Raw genomic sequence first — 27,345 nt, 5'->3', positions numbered from 1 at the left:
ACTGCAACTACAGCATGCTGAAAGCTCAACTCCAACAGAGAGAGAGAGAGAGCGAGAGAGAGAGCAAGCATTATCAGAGTGGGAGAGTGTTTTACCACTGTTGACTGTCGGCAGCGTCACTCTTTTGGCAGCAGAGGCACCTCCACTCGTCCGCTCCACACATGCGGTGTCAACATACTGACTGAACCTCCTCCACTTCAGCTCAAACTCCACTTCAGTGGAATACTTCAACAGGACGGCTGCTTATCTGCCTTTACTCTGGTGGCTTCAAGAGCTTTTCAAAAAGTTCAATTGTTTTTCCCCCCATCTCTCATGGACCAGTTTTAACTCCGAATAGAAGGTACTTATTTGCCTCCTAAATCTTCAGTTCAGATGTGTGGAACGTGTTTAAAATTCTACAGGACGTACAAGTTTCGGGATGTGCATGACTTTCAGGTTGCCTGAAGGAGAGGTGAAACAGAACTGATGCTGTTGTTCGAGATTTGGAAAGACAGTGGTATAAAATGGAAGATTGAATACAACATCGTCATGGTATCGCAAGATTAGACAATTCCAGCACCTAGCTATGCCTCTTTGCTGCTGCTTGTTTCTGATATTCAGTTTAAAAAATTGCATGCCTTGATCTCTGAATACTGAAACATGGAAATTCTGATGAACATCACTCTACCAACTTATGTGAACAGCAGTCTACCAACCAATGCAACTCTGACAGGGGGTGAAGAACATGAGTTGCAGTCTTTGTTGCTGGTCCTCATGGTGATCATCATCACCATTATCATTGTGGGTAACCTTCTGGTCATCATCGCTATCGCATACACCTCCCAGCTGCAGACCACGACGAATATCTTCATCATGTCATTGGCATGCGCTGACCTCATAATGGGGGTTCTGGTGGTGCCACTGGCTGCCACAATTGTCATAACGGGGAAATGGCAACTCACCAAGACTTTGTGTGAGTTATGGACATCAGTTGATGTGTTATGCGTCACTGCCAGTATAGAGACACTTTGCATCATCGCATTGGATAGGTACATTGCAATCACGCGGCCTCTGCGACATAAAGTGCTCCTGAATAAGTGTAGGGCTCGAATTATTGTTTGTGTCGTGTGGCTGGTCTCATCTCTGATCTCCTTCGTCCCCATTATGAATCAGTACTGGCGTGTGGATTTTGCCAATGATACAAACTTGATAGAATGTAACAAGGACCCCAATTGTTGTGACTTTATAGCAAATGTGCCATTTGTTATAATTTCATCAGTGGTTTCATTCTACATCCCTCTACTCATCATGATTTTTGTCTATGCACGCGTTTTTCTCATTGCCACACGACAGGTACAGCTAATCGTCAAAAACCATTTGAGGTTCCAAAACGAGTGCATAGGGAATCAGGTACAGCCGATGCACCATGGCAACAACAACTTGCCTTCGACGTGCAATAACTTCGGAGGAACGACGGCAAGGCGGAAAAATTCCCGAAGGCGTCCATCGGTCGTCAAGGAGCACAAGGCCCTCAAGACATTGGGCATCATCATGGGTGTCTTCACACTCTGCTGGCTGCCTTTTTTTGTGGCAAACATCATCAATGTCTTCTATCGAGATGTGCCGAACAGGGACATTTTTCGTTTATTAAACTGGTTAGGCTACATCAACTCCGGCCTCAACCCCATCATCTACTGTCGAAGCCCAGAGTTTCGTATTGCCTTCAAGAACCTTCTTGGCTGTCCCTGGTTGCCCTTTCTAAAAATGAACTTCCTTTTCAAAGGGCTTCGGACTCGATGCCCCTGCTTCCTGGGGTCTATGGAGCCAGGAATGCCTGGAACATTCCAGAAGACCCCCACACTGCCTGAAGAAGGGAGCAGCCAGAGCAGCTTCAGGAGCGAGGAGGCATTGCCGGGACTGCCACACTCCAGTGGCAGCACCTTCTTCAGTGAATTCTCCGAAGCCGAGGCAGAGTTGTGAGTTTCCGTCTCTTCTTACTTAAGTGCTTTTTACACTTTACCTTGATAAGATTTATTTTAGTACTCACAATGTGTCTGATCATTTTTTTGTACTTCTTGATTATGCATGCAAGTTTTTGGTCTGTATTGACAAAAAATGAATCAGTGCTATGTCAATAAGGTCATTTTACTCTATATCACATCAGGTTAACTTCAAACCTGCTGTAATCATATGACTTATAGTTGTGAATGTGCTTTTGGGGACTTTTCTCAGGGGAGATGAAGACCTGTGAGAAGTGTATTGAGGTTGAGCCGGGCAGTGTTGTATTCATCTCGGATTACAGAGCAATTGGACGTGTACTACATTTCACACAAAAAATCATGACTTGTTGAGGTAGTGCTCGTGGTGGAATCTAAAACAGCCAGGTGAAGTTTGTGCAGGGAAAACAAAATACAATTGCTTGTGTTTATAGCTGGAATACGCAGAAACAAGCCTGCCAGTGAAACCTAATTCAGATAAAGTTTCCTCGGGAGAGCTACAACACTTAATGTTCTGAAGGGAAACTGGCACAAGCATGAATTTTTGCTTTGTTTTGAATATGTTGGCATTATCTTTAAAAGAATGTGTGTCAGAAGAAAGGTATGAGGAATGGAATAAGCGCTGTTATGAAAGGGAAACCATGTGCTCTAAATGTGCTCTTTTCTCTTAAATGCTCAAGAGAACTGACCATTTTAAAAGAAGCAGAATTGCCCTTTTGTTTATTTTCATTTGACTTTAAATTGTTTTATTATTGTTTTATTTTTATTAAAAAGTCTCTTTAACTGTAAAAATTCTTAAAAATAGAAAAAAATTAAAACTACTAAATTAGATATAATGTATATCATCATGAAATATACAGATATTTGTCTTTAAATGAGTCCCGACACCAGATAGTCTACATACAATATTTAACTATATTTAGATTTTCATCTCAATAAAAAAGGAGCAAGAATGCAGAAAGAAAGAAAAGGGACACCTCGTAAATTTCAACCAAATCTTGATTTAACCCCGATCCCAGACCAAAAGGATAATTAATCCAACAGTGTCCGCAGGGACCTACAAACACTCCAGTATTGTTTTGTTTCCTAATGCATTTGCACTAGTCTGTCAGATTTACAATGTAAATAGTTGGCTTTTATCCAGATAACACGATAGTTATTTTAATGACTCACTGCACTGCACGAGGCCAAATGTAAAGTAGTTGTGTTTTTGTGTTTTTTCAGTAGTATGAACTCTGCTTAAACTACTGTAAATACATAAACTACACTTTATATTTCCTAATATTAACAACAACAAAAAAACATATTTTTAGTGTCAGTGCTCTATAATAAATATCACTGATAATAATAATAAACATAAATCAATATAAGGATTTTCAATTCACTATTACTTAAATTAGATATTGTTTTTGTTCTGTTTATAGAGGCATTTCAGGAAAGGTTTTTCCTAGAAGGGGGAGACAGACTTGACTATCAGAGTACAGGGTTTACAGCAGCTGTTATGGGGTCTGGGTGGGCAAGCCCTGGAGACATTTCCTAGCCACAATGAGGTGGAAACAATGTACACGCATACACATTTCACATGTTAACACATTCATGTATGCCAGTCATTAAAAGAGAGACTTTTTACTTTTTTTGAATCTTGAGTTTTTAGGAAATAATAATAATAAAAAAAAGAGCACAATGTCATCTTTCTCTATTCCAATTACTAAAACTAGGTACAATTTTGCACTTTTGTAGTAAATTACAGATTTTCATTAAACCAATTTTTTTTTTTTTTATGAGAATTATTGCTAACTATTTATAAGTATATAATTTCAAATTATTATATTAGAATCTTAATTGATCTCACTGTAAACACACAACACAAAACAGTTGTTTTGTATTTTATATCACAAATATAAAGTACTTTTTTTTTTCTTGAGGACATGATGTTCAAGCTGCTGAACCCACGGCAGACTTCATGAAAGGAGAAAAATGTTGCGGTGAAAACCAAAAAGAAAGAAGCAGAGAGAAAGGAACAACTTAGAATCAAGTCATTCCGAGCGACTTCAATCTCTAAATGCTTGAAGCAGTGAGTTCACTGGTGTCAGGTCGCCCATTTCAACAAACAAATCACATTATTCAGCATATAGCTCACCAACCTATGAGTACATGGAGTAAAATTTGATCAGCCCAGTGAAGTCTGAAGCCCTTTTACGTAAACTGTGTACTTTGGTTTTCGTACACCATGACCAGGTCTCAAGTGAGCTCCATTAAACACAGGGCAGCTTGAACATTATGTCTAGTACAATGTAATAAGACAAAATGAGCATTTTGAGTATTTTTTGGTGCAGTGCGTTATGAAAGTTGTCCTTGTAGACATGCAGTAATTCAAATAATGACAGATGGGAGATAATGGCAGTGTGTTTTGTTTAACAGGAAGTCAACATTTTCCCACTCTGTGCTGCTGATGGGTACATTTTGTGTTGCCGGCAGAAACACATAAATTAAGCCACAATGATTGCTTTGTGTTTCACAGCGCAATGAGAAAGGGTTGAAATGCTGTGAATGTGTATTGATAACCTCTCCATGAGAAAGAGCACTTGTTGCAATTGTTTTTTTGCAAACAAACATGCATTTTTTTAATATTATGGATTTTGGCAGCATGATGTAATTGCTGTAGAAGCTAAATATATATGATTGTCTATAAATTTGTTGCTACAACTAAGGAAGTTGTATGGGTAAGAATGAGGTGGTTTCTGTAGTGTTTTTTGGCAAGTTTTAAGGCCCCTCTGTTGCTGACACCCCCAGGAGCTGATAAACTTTATCACTGAAACGCAACACTTCCACCTTTGAGAAGAAGCTGTTTATGACTTAAACTGAGCAAGCGCAGTCAACGCTCAAAGCGAAAGGCAAGATAGTCAGCAAACCCTTGACACGAAACTAGATTAGAGATTAATGTTTTTGTTTCGTGTCAGGATTTCAAAGACTTTATGAAAAAAAAGTTCAACTGACAAAAGTTTACAGAGCAAAACAAAATTAATTAATTAATTAATTAAAATATAAAATAAATTAATAAATAAAGATGAGGGAGCCACTGGAAGCCAAGTTAAAAGGCTTTTTAAATTAATTAATTATTTAGTAATTTAGCTGACATATTACATGATCACTTTTTAATTTGATATTTAATATTTGGTATAATGATATTTACTATCCGTATAGTTTTTATAAATTATAATTATTCACCAAAACAGCATATGTATCTTTTGCTTCCTTGATATCCCACAACCCTAAAGGGGGGATGTCGTGGCCTAGTGGTTAGAGAGTTTGACTCCTAACCCTAGGGTTGTGGGTTCGAATCTCGGGCCAGCAATACCACGACTGAGGTGCCCTTGAGCAAGGCACCGAACCCACAACTGCTCCCCAGGTGCCGCAGCATAAATGATGAATACTGCTCCGTGTTCACTGCTCTGTGTGTGTGCACTTTGGATGGATTAAATGTAGAGCACGAATTCTGAGTATGGGTCACCATACTTGGCTGTATCTCACTTCACTTCAAGATAAAAGTGTCTGAATATTTTCATTTGGTGATCAGTTTGTATGTAAATGTATATTTCTGACTAACTTTTTGCACTTTTGATGTTAGTTCTAGTGAGAAATCAGTATTATAGTCACCAAAAATTGTTTTATTTTGATTATTTTATTGTACATCATTAAACTATTATGCTGCCTCCGAAGCCTGTCCGAAAAAATACTGCACGCAAAGTCATTGCCTGATTGTGTGATTCAATGGGCTGCGTCCGAAAGTCTAGTCAGCTGCCTACTAGACTTTTGGACGCAGCCCATTTAAAAAAAAAAAAAAAAAATACAATTCCCTAAGAATCATTTCCTTGTTAATCAAACTTCACGGCTTGTGCTACGTGCAGCAAACACTGTCGTATTCTTTGATGAAACCTTTCAAAAAAGGCACTCAAAGTTTTCCAGACTGTCATATTAAATTATCATAGCAAATTAGCTTTTTTGTCGTATTAGCAAATAACCTTGCTGTTTAATTTGGAATGTGTTTGTTGTTGTTTTTTCATTATAGTGTTTGTTTGTGCTTGATCTTTGCATATCATTTGCAAGTATCAGAGGTCAGTAAACACAGCCAGAAGTGAAGAAATTACTCCTTCAACACATTTGCATACTAAAGTCAAAGTCTGTTTTGAATGGAGCACGTCCAGTTGTTCTCCACTTGTGCTCATGCTCGGCCAAAATAAATAAATTGCGTTCACCTATCCCTGCAAACTTCATGTTAGACGGATACTTCAGAAGTAAAGTTTTGTAGGGGAAAAATCTAATGAGTTAATGTAGATGGAGAATAGAACATTATCTAAATTGTAGAGTAATATTTCTCAACGGGACATTCGGAGAGCTTCGGGGGGTACTGGAAGCAATATTTTTGAAAGGGGTGCGTTGAGATCATTTGGTTAAAGCGGGTTTACACCAAAGACGTATGAGCTGAAACTTGCGAAAGAAAATGGTCTGCAACATCCTAAAGCCGTCTCTACACTGGATGCATCAAACCAAACTAGCACAAGTGCGTGGACTACATCAGAAATATAATGCTGCATCAGTTCGATTTGGTGTGTTCAGTGACAGAAATGCTGATTATAATGGGATCTACAGGTGGATGTGTTTTGACACAACATGTCGCACCATCCACGTCCGGTGTAGTTGCCAGTTTACCCCAATGCTTCTGGACTAGACGGTGTATCATTTCCATTGCAATGACTCTTTACTTCAGTGTTCACTCAGCTTTCTGTAGTGCAGCAGCCGAACTTACTGCGAAAACATAGCATTCAGACACAAATAAAGCACTATATGCTTTTCTCTTCTTGTTTGTGATAATTAATATGAATGCCCTTTTGTCGTCTGTTTGTTTGGCTGATGCGGTTGGTTTAAATGCTACATTTCTTAAGAGAGATGATAATGATATTTCAACTGCAGTCCAATCAAACGTCTTTTTGTATTGCAGAAAAAAGGAACATACAAATAAAAACAATACAAATTAAAAACACATAAAAACCAACAAACCATAGTGCACAGTAAAGTTTTACGTATAAAGACAAAGTAGCAAAAGATGAATGTCATGTGGCATTCAACTACATATTTTTACAATTATACATGTTCTAGTGTGTGCTGTTATTTATGGGCTAAATATTTATGGGTTTTAGATGTACACATATTATTTATAATATATTATAAAAAATACTAAATAAATAGACCTACAATATACACCACCATTACAAAAGTCAGTAAGGGTCAGATAGAGTTTTTTAATGATTTTGAAACAAATCTCTTGTACAGTAAGCTTTATCAATACGATTACGCTGAAAACTAAATTAAATTAAACTTAAAATAACTCCTTTCTATTTGAATAAATGTATAAATGTACTAAATCTCCATTGCTCCAGCTTTCAATGTCACATGATCCATCAGAAATCAAGCTGGGTGCTGCTCAAAGATTATTTCTTAATATTGTTATAGCTGTTTATAGCTGCTCAATAAAATATGTGTGGAAATATGTGGAGGTCATTCGTTCTTTGAAATATAAATATGTAATGGAAATAGATGTGAATTTAAACTAGTAAAATATAAAACTTATTTTTATCTCATTTCACGCTCTTATTTTTATTATTTATTAATAAATTATCAATTTGACAAATATGTTATTGTCATTGTATATTAATAATGTCTTTCCTGGCATTTAATTTTATTATTATTAGACACTTATTGCACATGCACAATGTTTGAAGTATTTGTAAGCAAACTTTATATATTCTCTTAAAATAAAGTAAAAGAAGGGTTTACATTTCTTCAATTTACATGTGTTCATTTAATATTTACTTACCAAAATTACCATGTTCACTGGGCCAGTAAAAAGGAAATTAAATATATTATAAAACATAGGGTATTTTTGAAAATTAAGGGATAAATATTATTTTAGACTGAAAGCTAATAAAAAAAATATCATGACTCATCTTTATCAAAGCTGTAGCAATGAAAATAACCAACATGCCTAAAACTCTATAAAATATTTTTATCACACTTATTATCAAATTATTTGCTGTAAAAGTATTTTTTTTTTATCAATTTAATGATAATTTCTTTAAAAAAATGAACCCAAATATTTGAATGGTATTATCCAGGGCACGAGGGACCTGGATAATGAGAAGGGGGCGCTGACCCAAAAAAGGTTGAGAAGCACAGCTGTAGAGCATTCTGTCTGCATTACTCCATAGGATTACAATGTTCTACTTTGAAAATGAACAGTTGTATACTTGAAAATGGAACAGCTTTAAATCAGGATATTCTTTCAATATGAGCAAGCCTGGAAATTTCCATTTGCTGTGTTATAAATGCACGTCAATGCCTTATGACATCCTACAAATTAAGATGTCATTTCCATCTGATCGTGGGTCCACTGATTTAAAAACCATTTGTGAACTGGGCCGTTACTGTACGGCTGTCTGACACCTGTGTGTGTATTTTCCTGGAGCCTGACTTTGCAAACAGGTGTTTAAATCACTGAATAGGTTTATGAGGAAGAGCACAATACAGCTGACAAGCCGAGGCTGGTATAATGGCTTATCTGCTTCCATCAGTGGGGCACCATGTTTCCACATATCACAGGTTTATCACCAGCATCAGCTACTGGTATCGCTCTCTGGCTACTGTTGATCTTCACAAGAAAGGGGAGCTAAGATTGGCTCTTGTTTGATAAATAACAGAGCGGTGTAACAGGTTTCGGTTTGAGATCTTAAATCAAGTATAGCAGCAGAACAGTGGGAGTTAAACCGCTTGCTGTTTTCCCTGCTCCATTTAAATGATTTAAGACACATTAAAGCCTCTAAAAACGTAATTGTTTACTCACCCACATCTCACTCCAAATTCCACTTCTCTTCTTCCACTGAATGCAAAAGGAGAACTTTTGATGAAGGTGTTGGTTGCATCTTTTCCATGTAATTACAATAAATGGAGCGTTCAAGATTCACATAGGACCCAAAACACCTGTAATGCATTTGTTTTATAAATAAATATACAGCCGTTAAATGATTTGTGAATCTTTTAAGTTCAAAAAATGATTCATTGACAAATCAGACTGATTTGATTTTTAGGTTCAGCTCAATGGAGCAGAATATTTTAGTTGTAAACATTATAATTTTAGAGTGTTTTTACATCCATAAAACAAAACAGACATGAGGGTAATGAATAACTATACTGAATTATAATTAGGACCCACTTTATATTAAGTGGCCTTAACTACTATGTACTTACAATTTAACTAATAATTTAGTACAATGTACTTATTGTGTACATACATGTTTTTACATTGTATTTATATTTTTTAAAAAACGACATGTAATTACATCTGTATTTAATTTCTGTAATTACATTTATAATTACACTGTTGACCCATACTTTACACCTTAACCCACCCTTAAACTTACCCATACCTCCAACCCTCTCCCTAACCTTACCCCCATCCCACCTCAATAGCAGCAAAAGTGTTTTACAATACAATATGAACACAATAAGTACATTGTACTTACTTTTTTATGTAAGTACATAGTAGTTAAGGCCACCTAATATAAAGTGGGACCTATAATTATATGAATTTAAATTTTTGAATGAACTATTCTTTTCAGTTTTATGAAAGACACATATAACAAAAGTGTAATGATCATTAATATATGAACAATGAATATGCCCAGATGGACATGGGTTTCATAATAACACTCTGATGTTGGCTCTCTGAACATGTGCATTGAGCCATATGTTGTACATCAGCTCAAGCATGCCTTCAAATTATTGCTCTATCATTGTCAGTGAAATAATAAAAAAAAGTGTGCTGGACAAAAAGAAAGAATAACCAAAAAAGTGCAGAGAGAATAAGAAATGAGGTAATTCTCTGCAACAGGATATTAACTCAATATGGAAAAGAGCTCTTTTAACCGCAATATAGAGTAAATCAGTAAGATCTAGACATCCCTATCTGCCTGCTATGAGATGACCTCAGTGTTATTCTCATGTTAGGAGATGTTCCTTTACTGAGGCCACCGGAGTGTAAGCTTAGAGTGGTTTATCACCAGAAGCTGCACCATCAGTTTAGTTTATGGAGTTAACCTTTTTGGGGGGGCATTTAAAACAAGCTACTTCAACCCTGATGTTCTGCTGAGATTGACTTGTTTTTCTATTTTTAAAAATAATAATAAAATTAATGTTTATAAATGTTTATAATGTTGTTATAAAAATAAAGGTTCTTTACTGGCATCTTTTGTTCCATAAAGAACCTTTAACCTTTATAGTGGAAAATGGTACTTTAGATTAATAAAACGTTGATCATGCTGAAACAAATGTTTTTTTGTTTTTTGTTTTTTTTAATGAACCATTCACTGATTGGTTCTTTAAGGTACCTTAAACGTATTTCCAATGGCACTGCTACCAAACCATTCTTTTGGGACCTTTATTTTCAGGGTCACGCTAACTATATATGTATATAAACCACTGGTAGAAGTCTTTCTCTCTGCAGTTTATACCAATACCAGTGATTCATATGCATATTATATCATAAGTGTATATTAAACTATGTTAAATTGGCCATGGTGTCTCTACCCCAACAGATAATGGGAGCATTATGTTGACAGAAGACTTTAATAAGAGTAGAAATCTACTTTTTTCTACCATGACCAATGCTGCACAGTTGAGTGGAGATATGAGAAGTTATAAGAATATAAACTAAATAACATTAAATATACACTATCTTTCAAAACTTTGGAAAAAGTATGCTCTTTAATGTTAATAAGTCTCTTATGCTCATTAAGGCTAAAAAATAAATACAGTAAAAACAAACAGTAATGTTGTGAAATATTATTACAATTTAAAAATAACTGTTTTCTATTGTAACATATTCTAAAATGTAATTTATTCCTGTGATGCAAAGCTGAATTTTCAGCATCATTACTCCAGTCTTCATTGTCACGTGATAGTTCAGAAATCATTCTAATATGCTGATTTGCTGCTCAAGAAACACTTCTGATTATTATTAATATCGAAAGTAGCTGTGCTGCTGGAAACCCTAAGACAATACTATTCAAAGGTTTGTTTTGTTTTCTTTATTTAAAAAAAAAATATATATTAATACTTTTATTCAGCAAGGATGCATTCAAAAGTGACAAAAAAGGCTTTTACAAAGTTACAAAAGATATTTATATATTCTGTTCTGTTCCTTTATTTCAAGGGAATTTTGAGAAAACATCTACATCTAAAGATCAAATAAACGAGTCAGCCTTGTGTTTACAGCCAAATCACAACCAAGCTGATATTTGAAAAAAAAAAAAAAAAAATTGAACACTTGCTTGTGTGATATTGCTTCAAAACATCTTTAAAAAAAACCTGTCTTCATCTATACGCATCATGTTTTTTGCTGACATGCAGAATGTGATTAATGCACTGATGCACTGGCTCGTCCATAATATGGACGTCTTGATTTTGGAAAGCAAACATGCACTTTTGCTTCAGCACTGAACTCTGTGAACTCTACAAGTAGCAGACAAGTGAATAGGAGATCGCATTATAGATCCATTAAAGCTTATTACATATGAACTATCACAGCAGCTTGTTCTGAAAAGTCATCTGAAACTTTGCACGCTGGCATTGTGAATAATCGTTTGTTGAAACTGGAGGATGAAAATGATGATATTCGATTAATCAAGCTAGAGAATAAAAACCAGGGAAGTCACGAGGTTAAAGGGATAATGATTCAAGCTGTTAAAAGGATTAGCTGAGATATGGTTTTGCTTGTTTTGGATGTTGTGCTGAGATCAGAGTTCTCCTCGTGCAGGCAATATGGAGAAGGCTTTCTAAAAGGAGGAGAATAATATCTCAGACAGCCGCTAACATCACATTCCAGTACTGAAACAAATACATGGTACTTTCAAACCCTCAGGAATAAAAGAACGTTAAAGCTGTGTTTGAGAGTGTAGAAGTTGGTTCCCTGTAACCTGGAGAGGTTTGCCTTTCCAAAGAAGATTTAGGTATGGCCCTATACCCACATCAACACATTAAACGCATTGCTAACCTAAGTCACGTACTCAGCCAGTGAGGGGAGTGGGGGGCAATGAGGTAAATGTTTCCCATGGTTCATTTGCAACAAATAAAGCTCTTTTTCTAGTCTCATAAAGACTTCTCGACAGCTAAAAGGAAATTCCACCGATTTTTCAAAATGTCCTCGATATGCAGACATAGACAAGGCCACTTTGTATAATTACAGGCACCTCACTAACCTCTGCTTATTCAACAACCGCTTTGAAAAAAAGAAAAGAAATATAACTCATAAGATATGAAGGACACGGTCACATTAACTGAGCTCCGTCAGTGGAAGGCCTATTTATTCTAACGCAAAAACACATTCATTTTAAGCAGCCAATAAATAAAGCCAGGATTCAAACCTTCTGATTCACCTACTGGCTTTACCGCATTTAAACACTTAATAAATTTCACGACAGCAGCCTGAAGGCTGGATAAAACAATTACACACATGCACATCTGTCACCAGGGGAGGTTATCACATGCAGGGGATTATGGGTAATTTATTTATCTTAATTCTTAAACTAGTGACATGAGGGGTAAATGCTGGGATTAACAACAAGGGGAAAAACTGAAGCTGATGTTTCACTATATAGAAATCAATGCATTAAGCACACCAACCTTAAAAATTGAAAGTATTTCAGGATATTACCACAACATTACTTTTAGGACATCGCAAACTATTTTTTTCATGAATATGACTTAACCTGATGGAGGACACATTCAGTCATTCAGGCAATCTCTCTCTCTCTTTTTGTGCTGTCGATCATCTGCTTCCTTGTTTTCCTTAATAAATAATTACAAATTATTCATGCCAAGCTGTCGGCAGTGAATCCAATTGAAAGAAATCCCCCCACAACTAAATGCAAACTAGCATTCAGATCTGCCTCCATTTTGTTGGATATGGCCCGCAACTTCCAACGATCCAATCAATTCTCGAGGGACGAAATCAAGTCCTGCCCTCTCATTTCAGATGCTGTTTCACTCAGACAGAGGTCACAGTAGAGAAAAAAAGACAATTGCTACTTCCGTTTCATGCCAACTTTAAGGGGGTTTAAATATTTTTTTACAATAAAACAAGATAAAAGATGCTGAAAACAGCAGCTATTATGTTTATCTATTGATTTGGATCACATTGTGTGGTGGTTCTCGTACAAAGTCTAAAGCACAGAGATATTGTCCATGAGAGTGATACTCAATCTCCTGTGGGATTGCAAATAAACTCACCAAAATTAGTTTAAGATGTCACTGTCTCAGAGTTTAATTCAGTCGTTGGTGACATGATTTGCATAGCTGGTTGTGGATGAACTTTCTGTTCCATTCTCAGCTGTGTTCTGTTCCTTCATGTTGCCAAAACAGCTGAGTAATAAAGTCAATATCTCTGCATTTCCAAATTTCTCATGAGAGGCATGAGGCAAGTTGCTTTCACATCAAAAGTAGGGAGGAGCAGCTGCTCCCGTCTCACAGACCGCTTTGCCACATTTTATTACGCTTATGACACAGTGCGATTTTTCAGTCAGTGGCCAGCAGCAGCGGTGGATTATGAGCCGTTTATGAGGTGATGACATTCACACCGAAGCCTCGTTCACACTGACCTAGATTTTATTGCTAAAGGTTTCCAAATGTCTGTATTATTGGTGGCTAATATGTTGTTCCTACCTCTGAAAGACCTAATGTTGGGCATAGCTTTTGTGCAATAATAAATTTGATTTGGTTAAACAAAATTCTGACGCGAACATTGAATACATTGTCATTCGCTGTGCAACGCAGATCACACACTCATCGAAACAAGTACCAGCAAGGTTGTTTTTGTGTTTGTGCTTTCCAGAGCTGAAAATCAGTGGTTGAGAACCTCAGTGTTCTGCCCTGTAAGGCTTTCAGTCTGTTTTTAAAGTTTGGACAGTGATGAATGTCTCAGAGGTATATTGTATATCAAGTCAGTCAAGGCTCATTCGGTTCAAAAAAGAAAGTCAGAGTAAAAACATGCAGAATGCCTCTGTAGGGTAGGCACTTGAGGTCAAAGGGCAGTTCTGCGGTTAGACTACACTATGATGCAGTAAAAATTGAGTAATCACCATAGAAATGGAATTGGCAGATGGGCCGAGTGGAAATATTTGTCCAAACTGTTGTCGTTCAGCTACTGATATTGAAACAGCTTTGTGTCAACTCGACCAAATTATTAAATAACATCAGATGGGGTTTAAAAAAGGATTACTAACCACTATTTTTAGAAATATTTGTTCAGAATAAACCTGTAGGACTTCTGAGGAACACAAAAGAAGTTATTCAGAAGAATGTTTCAGAAGGCCATAAAGTCAATCCTTTAACTTTAATCACATGGACATATCTTTTTAAAATCTTTTTTTTTTTTTTTAAATATATTCTGTGTAATCAAACTGGCTTAGAATGAGATGAGTTAATTGTAACAGAAATCTTTTTGATGATCAAATATATACCAAAATAAATCTCATAAGAAAAAAAAAAACTTTCTTTCACCATCCATCTCCTAGTAACAAACTTTATTTTAGAGGCCTGTAAGAGAATAAGCATTAAAGCAAATAAAACATGTGAGAACGTTTGTTGATTGTGGGGTCAATATCTAAACTACAGTATGTTAATAATGCAGTTTGACTAAGTGGCTGAATTTATTTCTGCATTCTGAAATCTAACTTCAAGGCTTTACAGTTAATTTACAGTTAAACTGTGTAAATTAGATGGACAAGAGGCACATTACAATGCTGCTGGATCTACAGGACCTTCTGTTCATATAACGGCTTGGTACAGCTGGTATTGGAGCATGAAATAAGCTTTGGAAGAGCTCCATTTTACTGAATGATGGGACAGAACTACATCCATAGAAGCACTTAATCAGAATACGACATCTTATTTCTCAAAATGACTGCACAAACATTTATGTACACATTTAACGACACCCAATTTCCTTGACAAAAGAGATGGATGTGTCTGTGTCAAAAAGCAAACAAATGCGGGCTGAATTGCCATGAACTTAGCTGATAGAAGAGTTGATTGGGCTGAAATAGAGCCAACTCGCAGAGATTGGATCATGTAGGGTTTTTTTGGAGAAGGCCGTATCTGGTTGGAATGCTCAACAAAAGTGTCACCCAGTCCTGTCAAGACTTATATCCCAGTGTAGAGCTCACTTCCTTCTTTGATATTTGTCAAGAGCCTTTTCCACCGATACTGGACAATGTCTCTCGTCAATGCTTGTCAGCAAACACAGGCGTTTTTCTCACGAGAAACGAAACAATGAAAACATTATAAATGGAGGTTGTTGTTTATTTTACTTATATGCAGCATCCATAAGAATAATTTCATGTACAGTACATTAAAGGCTTTCTTAAACATTCAAATGCTGATTTGACAAATGGGCTCAAGCTAAACAGGATACTGATGTTCCACCCACATACAAGCTAAACCTTTCTATTTAGCCTGATATAAATCATGCTTTCCACTCCTTAATTTTATTACAATGGCGACCTCACCTCAGGCACCACATGTGACAGATATTGTGCTAAATAAATGACTGTGATTCATCTAAAATGGAAACACTATGGCCAGTAAATCAAGGTGGAACTCAATAGAAAGCAAGATAGGAGAGCGTATGTGATTGCGTTATGTTTTATAAACTCTATTTGTTTTTATAGGTGTAGTCAGAGTGGCTATTTTTAGTATGTTTTCATTTTTAGTATGAACATAACAGTGAGAACATTATGACTCTTTGCATGTTACCATGCTGTATTGGAAAAACAAGGTTTTCTAGATTTCAAATCATGCTATAAATCTTTTGTGGTGATATTTTGTGAGTGACTTTAAATCAAAAGGGAATACTTTTAGGATTCTACGGCCTTGTTCAGACAGGCAGGACAAACAAACAAACAAAACAAAAAACATTAAATGTGAATTTTCGCAAGAACCTTAGGTGGGTGGTTTGAAATCTGATTAAAGTCAGATTTAGGTTTTGCAATCTGAGTGAACAGATCAGATTTCATGTGGTATTTTATCATTCAATGACCAACAGGTTCCCTTTCAGTCAGTCATGTTCGACGATATGTCATTTATTGATGAATTGGGATCTCGCTAGAGAGACAAATCGCATTTGAGTATTAACAAAACACAGATGTGGGTAGTAACGAGTTACATTTACTTCGTTACATTTACTTGAGTAATTTTTTGGGGTAACTAATACTTTTCGGAGTATATTTAAAGATGGGTACTTTATATTCTTACTTACTTACATTTTTTGGGAAAAATCTGTACTTTTACTTCGTTACTGTGGGCGACGCTCCTCTCGTTACTTTATCTTAATGCAATAAATGTTATAGCCTAAATGCTTCAGTTTATTCCAAACGCGCCGTCTACTTTTCTCTGGGCAATGAGCGATGCCCATTCGCAAATGATTCATTCCTTTGAGTCAATTCTGTTCAAAGGCCTGATCAAACCAATTGGCAAACGAGTGAATTGGTTCATGGATCAGTTTGAATGAGTCTTTCAGTTCCCTGCCACACGCGCTGCTGACGGTTTGTTGGACTAATTAATTATATTTGAAAAAAAAAAAAAAAGTGAAATATAATGATATGCGTTCAACAAGGTAGCCCAATAACCCAAACGACGTAACAGGCAATGCCCCTAACACCCCCGAAGAAGAAAAAAACACCAACTTATATGTTTAAGTTAGGCTACTCAGTCAGGCGCTCGCTCACTCAGTACGCGCTGAAGGCTCATTGCAAAATAGCCAATGCGTTTAACAGACCAGAAATAGAAGATCCTCCAATAACCAACAGGTCTGGTGACGATGAATGTTGGCGTGCGAGATTTTCATCGCAGCACAGGTATATAAGAAGGGTACATGCAGTCGCACATTCAGCTTTTCGATTCGGAGCCAAGCCTTTCAGCTGCCAAGCAAGAGTGTCTTCAAGACAGCCAAATGAACTGCGAGTGTAGGTGTTACGGCGCATCAGCTGGGGTTACCAGTGCTGCTGCTTTGATCTCGGCGTGCTGCAGCTTCTCATTCTGTGGTCGCAATGTAACTCCTCCTGGGCACTTCAACACTGCAGTGTTTTTACAAAAAGAGCACTTTAAAAGAGTAAATAACTAAAAGAGCTCCACGAGTGATGGGGCGTCTTTTTAAAGATGGTGAGTGTGGTCGTTTTCTGGCTCCATCTGATGGTCACAATTGCTGTTACTAGGGTTTTTTTTATCGAGATTACTAGTTCTTGGAGAGTACCTTTTTCGATTACAAAGGGGATTACATTTGAATATTCACACACATCCACTAGAGATTTAATTGATTTCTTTCCGAAAATTGCACAGACTATTCTAGGACATATCGCCCTATAATTTTCTGCGATGCGGAAACACAGACTGGTTCATAGAATCCAGTCATAAAAACGGAATTGCTATTGCCTAACTTGGATGGAATATGCCACATTTTGGATGAATAAATCAAAAGTAGGTCAGTACACTTGAATCGAAATGCGATATGGACTAGTGTCTGAATATTAAACCAGTATATGAATCCTGCACATTCTGCTTGTCTGTGGAAATCAGGCGCGGACTGGCCATCGAGAATCGGGACAATTCCCGTTGGCCTAGCAGCCAATTAGTCGCGCTACTTTAATATTATTATTGTATAATTGCCTGCCAAATTTTCTGAAGTGATTATTTCAGAATCTGCCTTTCGATAAATAAATCTAGAATAAATCATGAATCAGTTAATCGTGATTGGAAATGCTTCGGCTCGCAAGCTCACCCATATGAAAATTAACATGATTTTACTATAAATACAAAGCATAGGCGGATGTAAAACAAACTCCAGAGTAAGGCTAAAAGCAGCCAACAATATTAAACAAAAAAAGTTTCCTTTCCACGATTATTTAAACAGTGAATAGATTATATACAAGGAGTGACATTATCACTAAATTGATCTATCATGAGATTAAGCACTCTCAAAAAAACTAATCTCTTACTTTGTACATACATCTGCGCTTTGTTGTTTATGATGAGGGAATTCGCAAGAGGCAACAAAACTGAGTTTCAGCAATGACTCATCTGAACGCTTCGGTTTTGTCATTGCAATCCTAAACTCAACAGAATTGTGTGTGATTGTTTAAAATGCGCAACACTGTTAAAACACCTAAAATAAAATACAGCGCAACACGAGCAGATCTTAATAGACAGACACTGTCTATTCATATGCACTTTGTTAGCAACAGATTATATTTGTTTATGCTGGGGCATTTTTGTCCAATTCGTCAATCACTGACGTAACGTCGAACGTGACTGACTGAAAGGGAACGTCTCGGCTAGTATGGTAACCCTCGTTCCCTGAAGGAGTGAATCGAGAGGTTACGTTCCGTCATAGTTGCTGTACTACCATTGTATGGCAGAGGCATGCACTCTCATTATACAGTATTGTTCAAAATAATAGCAGTACAATGTGACTAACCAGAATAATCAAGGTTTTTCGTATATTTTTTTTATTGCTACGTGGCAAACAAGTTACCAGTAGGTTCAGTAGATTCTCAGAAAACAAATGAGACCCAGCATTCATGATATGCACGCTCTTAAGGCTGTGCAATTGGGCAAATAGTTGAATTAGTTGAAAGGGGTGTGTTCAAAAAAATAGCAGTGTGGCATTCAATCACTGAGGTCATCAATTTTGTGAAGAAACAGGTGTGAATCAGGTGGCCCCTATTTAAGGATGAAGCCAACACTTGTTGAACATGCATTTGAAAGCTGAGGAAAATGGGTCGTTCAAGACATTGTTCAGAAGAACAGCGTACTTTGATTAAAAAGTTGATTAGAGAGGGGAAAACCTATAAAGAGGTGCAAAAAATGATAGGCTGTTCAGCTAAAATGATCTCCAATGCCTTAAAATGGAGAGCAAAACCAGAGAGACGTGGAAGAAAACGGAAGACAACCATCAAAATGGATAGAAGAATAACCAGAATGGCAAAGGCTCAGCCAATGATCACCTCCAGGATGATCAAAGACAGTCTGGAGTTACCTGTAAGTACTGTGACAGTTAGAAGACGTCTATGTGAAGCTAATCTATTTTCAAGAATCCCCCGCAAAGTCCCTCTGTTAAAAAAAAGGCATGTGCAGAAGAGGTTACAATTTGCCAAAGAACACATCAACTGGCCTAAAGAGAAATGGAGGAACATTTTGTGGACTGATGAGAGTAAAATTGTTCTTTTTGGGTCCAAGGGCCACAGGCAGTTTGTGAGACGACCCCCAAACTCTGAATTCAAGCCACAGTACACAGTGAAGACAGTGAAGCATGGAGGTGCAAGCATCATGATATGGGCATGTTTCTCCTACTATGGTGTTGGGCCTATTTATCGCATACCAGGGATCATGGATCAGTTTGCATATGTTAAAATACTTGAAGAGGTCATGTTGCCCTATGCTGAAGAGGACATGCCCTTGAAATGGTTGTTTCAACAAGACAATGACCCAAAACACACTAGTAAATGGGCAAAGTCTTGGTTCCAAACCAACAAAATTAATGTTATGGTGTGGCCAGCCCAATCTCCAGACCTTAATCCAATTGAGAACTTGTGGGGTGATATCAAAAATGCTGTTTCTGAAGCAAAACCAAGAAATGTGAATGAATTGTGGAATGTTGTTAAAGAATCATGGAGTGGAATAACAGCTGAGAGGTGCCACAAGTTGGTTGACTCCATGCCACACAGATGTCAAGCAGTTTTAAAAAACTGTGGTCATACAACTAAATATTAGTTAAGTGATTCACAGGATTGCTAAATCCCAGAAAAAAAAAATGTTTGTACAAAATAGTTTTGAGTTTGTACAGTCAAAGGTAGACACTGCTATTTTTTTGAACACACCCCTTTCAACTAATTGCCCAATTGCACAGCCTTAAGAGCGTGCATATCATGAATGCTGGGTCTTGTTTGTTTTCTGAGAATCTACTGAACCTACTGGTAACTTGTTTGCCACGTAGCAATAAAAATTATACTAAAAACCTTGATTATTCTGGTTAGTCACATTGTACTGCTATTATTTTGAACAATACTGTATACCCATTAGGGGTGTAACGATACGCGTATTCATATTGAACCGTTCGGTGCGAGGCTTTCGGTTAGGTACGCGGTACGCATTATGTACCGAACGGTTCATTGGACTAATTAATTATATTTGAAAAAAAAAAAAAAAGTTAAATATAATGATATGCGTTCAACAAGGTAGCCCAATAACCCAAACGACGTAACAGGCAACGCCCCTGACACCCCCGAAGAAGAAAATAACACCAACTTATATGTTTATGTTAGGCTACTCAGTCAGGTGCTCGCTCACTCAGTACGCGCTGAAGGCTCATTGCAAAATAGCCAATGCGTTTAACAGACCAGATATAGAAGATCCTCCAATAACCAACAGGTCTGGTGTTTGGGTGCACTTTGGATTCCCTGTAAGCTATAATGGTGATGGCAAGAGAGCGGTGGATAAAAAAACAACTGTATGTCGCATCTGCAACATGACAATAGGGTACACCAGCGGGAATACAAAAAAAAAAAAAAAACACCAGCGGGAATATTTGAAACGTGTCAACTCATTTACGCCGACATCACCTTAGTGTGTCAGTATCTGGGAAAAGACGGGAAAAAGGAGAAACATACACGCAACAAACTATCCCCGCAGCCTTTAGACAGACATTTCCAACTGACTCAAACAAGTCTCAAGTCTCAAGTCTCGTTTATTTATATAGCCCCTTCAACTACAAGGTAGACCAAAGGACTGTACATCTAAAAGCAAGGAAACCAGAAAAAAACAAATTATGAAATGAAAAAGTCAAGAATTAAAAGAAACAGAAAACAAATAAGTTTTCACACGAGTTTTCAAAACATCAACTGACGTTGATGTTTACATTTTAGCCGCGGATTTGAGACCTTACTATTTACCATTCATTCTATCATCACTATTATAGCTTACAGAGAATCCAAAGTGCACCCAAACAGACCTGATGGTTATTGGAGGATCTTCTATTTCTGGTCTGTTAAATGCATTAGACATTTCGCAACGAGCCTTCAGCGCGTACTGAGTGAGCGAGTGCCTTAGGGGCCGTTCACATATCGCGCCTAAAAACGCGTGGAAAACGCTAGGCGCGTCTTTCTCCTCCTTTCCAAAGCGCTCGGGCAGAAGCGCCCCTGAGGGGTCTGCCTTTGCTAAGCAACAATGACGTGCTCTCTCCATGAAGACGCGGAAATTTCAGCAAAGGATAAATGGATTTGCAGCTCTAAAAATTGCTTGCAGTAGGCTAGCTCTGCTACTAAATTTATTTCAAAATTGCAATCCATATACAACTATGATCAGCTGTTCCTTCATCTTGGCTGAGCTTTCAACATTGTTACGGGAAAGGATGAAGCTGATTGGTTAGTTCTTGTCACATGACCCGCGGTGCGCTTGCGGCATTTTGAAAAGTTGAGATGTTTTAACATTTTGCTGTATCTAAAACGTACCGAACCATACCGAAACGTGACATCAGTGTATCGTATCGAACCGAACCGTGAATTTTGTGAACCGTTACACCCCTAATACCCATGCTACGGGGCGGGATGCACTATGCAAATCTCGCACGCCAACATTCATTGGCTTGTTTTGTTAACACTCGAGATCCCAATTCATTAGTCACTGATTTAACGTCTCCATTCTCTCCTTAGGGGAACGAGGGTAACAAAATATGTAACAAAGACGTTCTTTCATCACATTCCCACCAGTCATTCATTTAGCACATTCAATTTCAGCTGAAATTAAATAAATATTTCATTAGTTAATTAATTATATGAATCATGTAATTATTCACCTTATTTAGGCTTATAATATCCAAAAGATAAAGGAATAATGCAATCAGGGTATTTAAAAAAAAAAAATCACTTTTCAGTTCACCAACAACTCCACTGACCAGTATAGCCACGATAAGCAAATCCCAGCCGGGTCCGACATTTTTTGGGGTCTCTTTGAAACATTTCCATTGTGGTCAGTGCTATTTGCAGCAGGATTTGCAGCGTATCAGAAACCAAGGGTTAAAAATACCCTTATTCCTATGAATCCTATGATTCAAACAAATCCATAACAGTGGCAGAGAGCTAAACGTATTGAATGATAGTGGTGCCACCATGAAACAATTCTGATAAGTGGACACAGCCAGTGGGATATAATAATGGATATGAATATTGAAATAGAAAAAAAACATGGATTTGTGTCATGACACACATTCAGTGATAAATTTGAATGATTACAATGAGAATAGTACAACCCCAATTTGAAATTATTACATAACAGACCCCTTTGACAACTACAGTGTCAGGTAACTCCCAAAGCTCTCTGTTTTAATGAATAGCTTTGTAAGAAAAACAGCAGTGGAAGCATGATAGGAGGGAACGGCTCGAGCTGAGTTAGCAAGATCACAAAACAAAGAATTTCTAAACCTGTTCCAGGTGGCCTTTCTGGGCATGGCAGCAAGGCCAGATGTGATTCAAATATTTTCAGGTCATCAATCATTGAAGTTGACCATGTTTTACGTCTGAAATTTCACTGGACCAGTTTCCCAAATAAAGCGGTGTCCAATATAGTGGCCAACAAAACCATTTACCTTTACCCAGAAAAAGTCATTTTAAACTAAATACACAGTATTTAAAAATATGGGAAAATATCCAAAATTTTCACTCTTAACAGGTTCTCACAGATTAGCCTGAAAGCACTGGCTAAACTCAAAACAGAAGCAAGGCCGCGTTGCCACTGACCTGCTAGGGGTGGAATGGGCTTCCAGCTGATGAGGCTGAAACGGTTGCCAAGGATGTCTTTTGTTTAATATGGCAAGGTGGACAATGAATCATGGAGATTATTCTTGGCTGAATGTAAAGGCAAACACCAATGCTGTGGATTGTGATATTATGTCTATATATATAAACATACACACACATACACACTGGTCACTTTATTAGGTCCTCCTTGCTAGTACCAGGTTGGACCCCCTTCTGCCTTCAGAACTGCCTTAACTGCTTTTTGTGGCATAGATTTAACAAGATGTTGGAAACATTCCTCAGAGATTTTGGTTCATATTGTCGCTGCAGATTTGTCGACTGTACATCCATGATGAGAATCTCATGTTCCACCACATCCCAAAGCTGCTCTATTGGGTTGAGATCTGGAGACTGTGAAGGCCATTTGAGTAAAGTGAACTCATAGTCATGTTCAAGAAACCAGTCTGAGATGAGATTGTGACATGGTGCATTATCCTGCTGAAGTAGCCATCAGAAGATGGGTACACTGTAGTCGAAAAGGGATGGACATTGTCAGCAACAATCCTCAGTTAGGCTGTGGCATTTTAACACTGCTCAATTGGTAGTTAGGGGCCCAAAGTGTGCCAAGAAAACATCCCCCACACCATTACACCACCACCAACAGCCTGAACAAGACAGGATGGATCCATGCTTACATGCTGTGTATGCCAAATTTTGACACTACCATCTGAATGTCACAGCAGATAGAGACTCATCAGTCCAGGCAACATTTTTCCAATCTTCTATTGTCCAATTTTGGTGAGCCTGTGTGAATTGTAGCCTCCGTTTCTTGTTCTCAGCTGACAGGAGTGGCACAAGGTATGGTCTTCTGCTGCTGTAGCCCATCTGCTTCAGGGTTCAACATGTTGTGCGTTCAGAGATGGTATTCTGCATATCTTGGTTGTAACGAGTGGTTATTTGAGTTACTGTTGTCTTTCTATCATCTCTAAACAATCTGCCTATTCTCCTCTGACAGCAACGAGGCATTTACGTCCACACAACTGCCGCTCACTGGATATTTTCTCTTTTTCGGACCATTCTCTTTAATACCTAGAGATGGTTGTGTGGAAAATACATTAGCAGTTTTTGAAATACTAAAAGCAGCCTGTCTGGCACCAGCAACTATTCAACATTCAAAGTCACTTAAATCCCCTTTCTTCCCCATTCTGATGCACGGATTGAACTTCAGCAAGTTGTGTTCATCACATGTAGATGCCTGAATGCATTGAGTTGCTGCCATATGATTGGCTGATTTGCTATTTGTGTTACCGAGCAATTGAATAGGTGTACCTAATAATGTGACACTGAAGACTGAAGTAATGATGCTGCAAATTGAACTTTCCATCAGAAGAATAAATTACATTTTAAAATATATTCAAACAGAAGACAGTTACAGTATATTACCATTTCACAATATTACTGTTTCACTGTATTTTTTATCAAATATATGCAGCCTTAGTGAGGCTTCTTTCAAAAACATTAAAAGTTATGCAGTCTTCTTCTCCTTCAACAATATATATTTTTTAATTAATTAAACCTAGAACCTTTAAATTTGTCCGGTCTTCTTATATTCCATCACACTGCCCCCAAGGATGTAGTGGTGGGCCGGGCACTCTCAGAACATTTATTTTAGTTTTTTTCCTCTTTCCTCAGATAAATCCTCCGTATTGTTTATGTGTTCCTGTGAAGACATGTACAGTAGCAGAGATAGGATCAGAATCTCAGGCATTTAAAGCAAAAGAAAATAAGGGAGAAGAGGAGGTATAAGGCTCACAGCAGTGTGATGAGGATGCTGCTATGACATGAGGGATCTTTAAGTGAGAATATAATTGTCAAAAGTATCACCCAGCCAGCCAGTCTTTATTACAGAAAGACAGCGGAGATTGAAACCGTTGAGTCAGATTGAGACACGACATAGACTAGTCTAAAACATGTAGTCTAAAACCTGCTTTGGTCATGTAAGAGATAGATGCGATATAACTGCTGAACCCACAGATCCAATAATCAAGTCAATTTTAATTAGCAAATTGTGTAACATCTGTTACAGATTAACCATGAACCTGAAGCTTAATGCACATATATTTATGAGGGGGCACCAGTTGGCACTCCCAACTCATTTGCTGCCCCAGACAAGATGAGACATGACCAAAAAAAAAAAAAAAACCTGCAATGAGACACTGAGTTTAAATTCTGACATGATATGCTACTGTTAAAAAGTTTGGGATCAGTAAGACATTTTAAAGTTTTTTAAATAAGTCTCCTATGCTCATTAAAGCTGCATTTATTTGATCAATAGTGAGATATTATTAAAATTATTATAAATATCATTGCAATTTAAAATAACTCTTTTCTATTTGAATATAGTTTAAAATATAATTTATTCATGTAATGCAAAGCTGAATTTTCAGCATCATGACTCCAGTCTTCAGTGTCCCATGATTGTTCAGAAATTATTCTTATATGCTGCTCAAGAAACATTTCTTTTTATTAACATTGAACAGTTGTGCCTTTTTTTTAGGATAGGTCTTTTTTTGTATTTGTGTCCTCTCAGTTTAAATGAAAAGAATGTGAAGGGAGTAGTACTAGTCCATCCAAATAGTATTTGACAAGTTAATGCCTTTTACAAGTCAGTGACTGTCAGACCAAGATTTGCATTTAGACATGCAGCCAGTGTTTTTGCCAATGTTTCCATTCACATTGGCTTTATTGGTGTGCACAGCTTTGACCACTTAAATAAATGTAATATCAGACAGCTACATTTGAATTTCAAAATGTGGCAAGTTTTGTAACCCTTAAAAGAGAAGTGAGTTTTTCTGTATTACAAATTACAATAAGTAAATAAACATTTTTCAAACGATTCTCAGATTTCTCAAACATTGGTCAGAAACGGAAACGCCCCAGTCTCTGGTTTAAAAGCAACTACAAATGGTTACCTCATAGTTGTCTCTGCAAATTAAAAGGAATTGAAAATTCTGTCATTATGATCCAAACAGTTGCTGGTTTCCATTTACTTCCATGGTACAGTGAAAGTCAATGGGGACCAGTAACTGTCTGGTTACCCACATTCTTCACAATATCTTCTTTTGTGCTCAACAGAAAAAAATAAACTAATACAGTTTTAGAACCATTTGAGTAAATAATGACAATATGTACTTTTTTGGCTCAACTATCCCTTGTAGCTGGGACAAGAGAAAGCATTGTAGTAAAAATTGAAAAAAATACATACTTCAGTCTGATCTTTTCTTATGTTTTTTCTTCTTCTCCAGCTGTAACCTACAGGGGCAAGATGGCTGAAAGATTCTAGCATGACTGAAAGAAAAGGACGCTGAGGAAGAAACAGACAAAAGGACTGACCTACGTCACAGTTGGCCCCCCAGCAGAGACCACAAGGGCCCAGCAAAACATCCATGAAGCCATCAGGGGAACCAGCTCCAAAAATGAAAGACAAAAGAGTGAAAAGATATAACCGCAGAGAGACAAGCGCTGAGAGAAATGACTCACAAACAGCCCATCTATGGAGAGAACGACTGAACTGGTACAGCTCATGGAGGAGTGTAATACAGAGCGATCCGAAACTGCTTACATTCTATCAAGCCGCGGAGTTCTGGCGCGATCCACTTCAGCCCGGTTTGGTCTGGTTTGTTTGGCAAAAAACTCACCAGACCTGTAGATCCTCCAACATGTGTTTCAGTGCTATCTTCTGAGAATGGACTTCTTCTAAATACATGGACACAATAACTCTGAACAGACTCTTTAAGCACAGTGTGTTTTTCAAATATCAAAAAAGTTTAGATTTTGTACAGTATCATACACTAAATTATTATTATTTATTTTACTTCCCACATTTTAGCTGTGAATGTCTAAAATGCTTGCAACATGTATCTGTGTTGTACAGGTTAACACTTCAGCAGTCCACTGATATTTTTTTCCCCTCAGTGCAATCAACTCAATATAAGCTACAAGATTTCCCGCTCAAATATCCATCTTCACCCCTGAGAATGTTGAGAGCAGGTGAACGGCTTCACCAATTTGAATAGGAGCGTTTAAATTTGGATGCTGTGCAATTAAGTGTAAACTGTGTAAAACTGAAAACAGATCAAGACCAGAGAGAAACACCAATTATCCGCTCACTCAAAAAAAAAGGGATGCACTGATATTAAAATTTTGGCCCATACCCATTAATATTTTCATTGTACTGTCGATAACCAGTGAATATAGATGATGTTGAAATTCCAAACTATTTTGTTTTAAGAAATACATTTCCTAAAGATAACAATTATTATTAATTACTATCATTTCATTTTCTTTCAATAAAACATAAATAAATAAAAAGATTAGAGTGAAATGAACAGTGATTATGTATTCCTGACGATGAACTTAAAGTGTCAGATGATACAAAGGTAATCCAGTATACACAATTACACTGAAAAAAATAA

The 27,345-nt window shown here is 37.2% G+C and overlaps 1 protein-coding gene across 3 annotated transcripts; it reads left to right on the top strand.

The window, feature by feature from the left end:
- Positions 1 to 27,345, top strand: LOC113070723 (beta-4C adrenergic receptor-like). Of its 3 annotated transcripts, XR_003279985.1 has the most exons (3): positions 1 to 1,955; positions 3,401 to 3,526; positions 3,902 to 5,007. XR_003279985.1 is itself a non-coding variant. In XM_026244134.1 (2 exons), exons 1-2 carry the CDS (start codon positions 640 to 642, stop codon positions 3,906 to 3,908), a joined length of 1,323 nt encoding a protein of 440 aa, XP_026099919.1. In that variant the 5' UTR covers positions 2 to 639; the 3' UTR covers positions 3,909 to 5,006. The 3 variants fall into 3 exon arrangements, 2 of the variants coding, with proteins under 2 accessions (XP_026099919.1, XP_026099918.1); XM_026244134.1 differs by lacking the exon at positions 3,401 to 3,526 and having other exon boundaries at positions 2 to 1,955; positions 3,902 to 5,006; XM_026244133.1 differs by lacking the exons at positions 3,401 to 3,526; positions 3,902 to 5,007 and adding an exon at positions 26,176 to 27,345 and having other exon boundaries at positions 4 to 1,955.

Source organism: Carassius auratus, unplaced genomic scaffold (genome assembly GCF_003368295.1).
Source record: "Carassius auratus strain Wakin unplaced genomic scaffold, ASM336829v1 scaf_tig00005214, whole genome shotgun sequence".
Lineage (NCBI taxonomy): Eukaryota > Metazoa > Chordata > Actinopteri > Cypriniformes > Cyprinidae > Carassius > Carassius auratus.
The sequence above is the reverse complement of the archived record's forward strand: the minus strand, read 5'-3'. Positions and strand labels throughout refer to the sequence as shown.

Bases quoted from the DNA above. Each gene is read 5' to 3' on its own strand.
- LOC113070723 (XM_026244133.1), top strand. From the start codon at position 640: ATGGAAATTCTGATGAACATCACTCTACCAACTTATGTGAACAGCAGT. The intron at 1,956-26,175 runs GTGAGTTTCCGT...CTTCTTCTCCAG, and splicing joins TCCGAAGCCGAGGCAGAGTT to CTGTAACCTACAGGGGCAAG.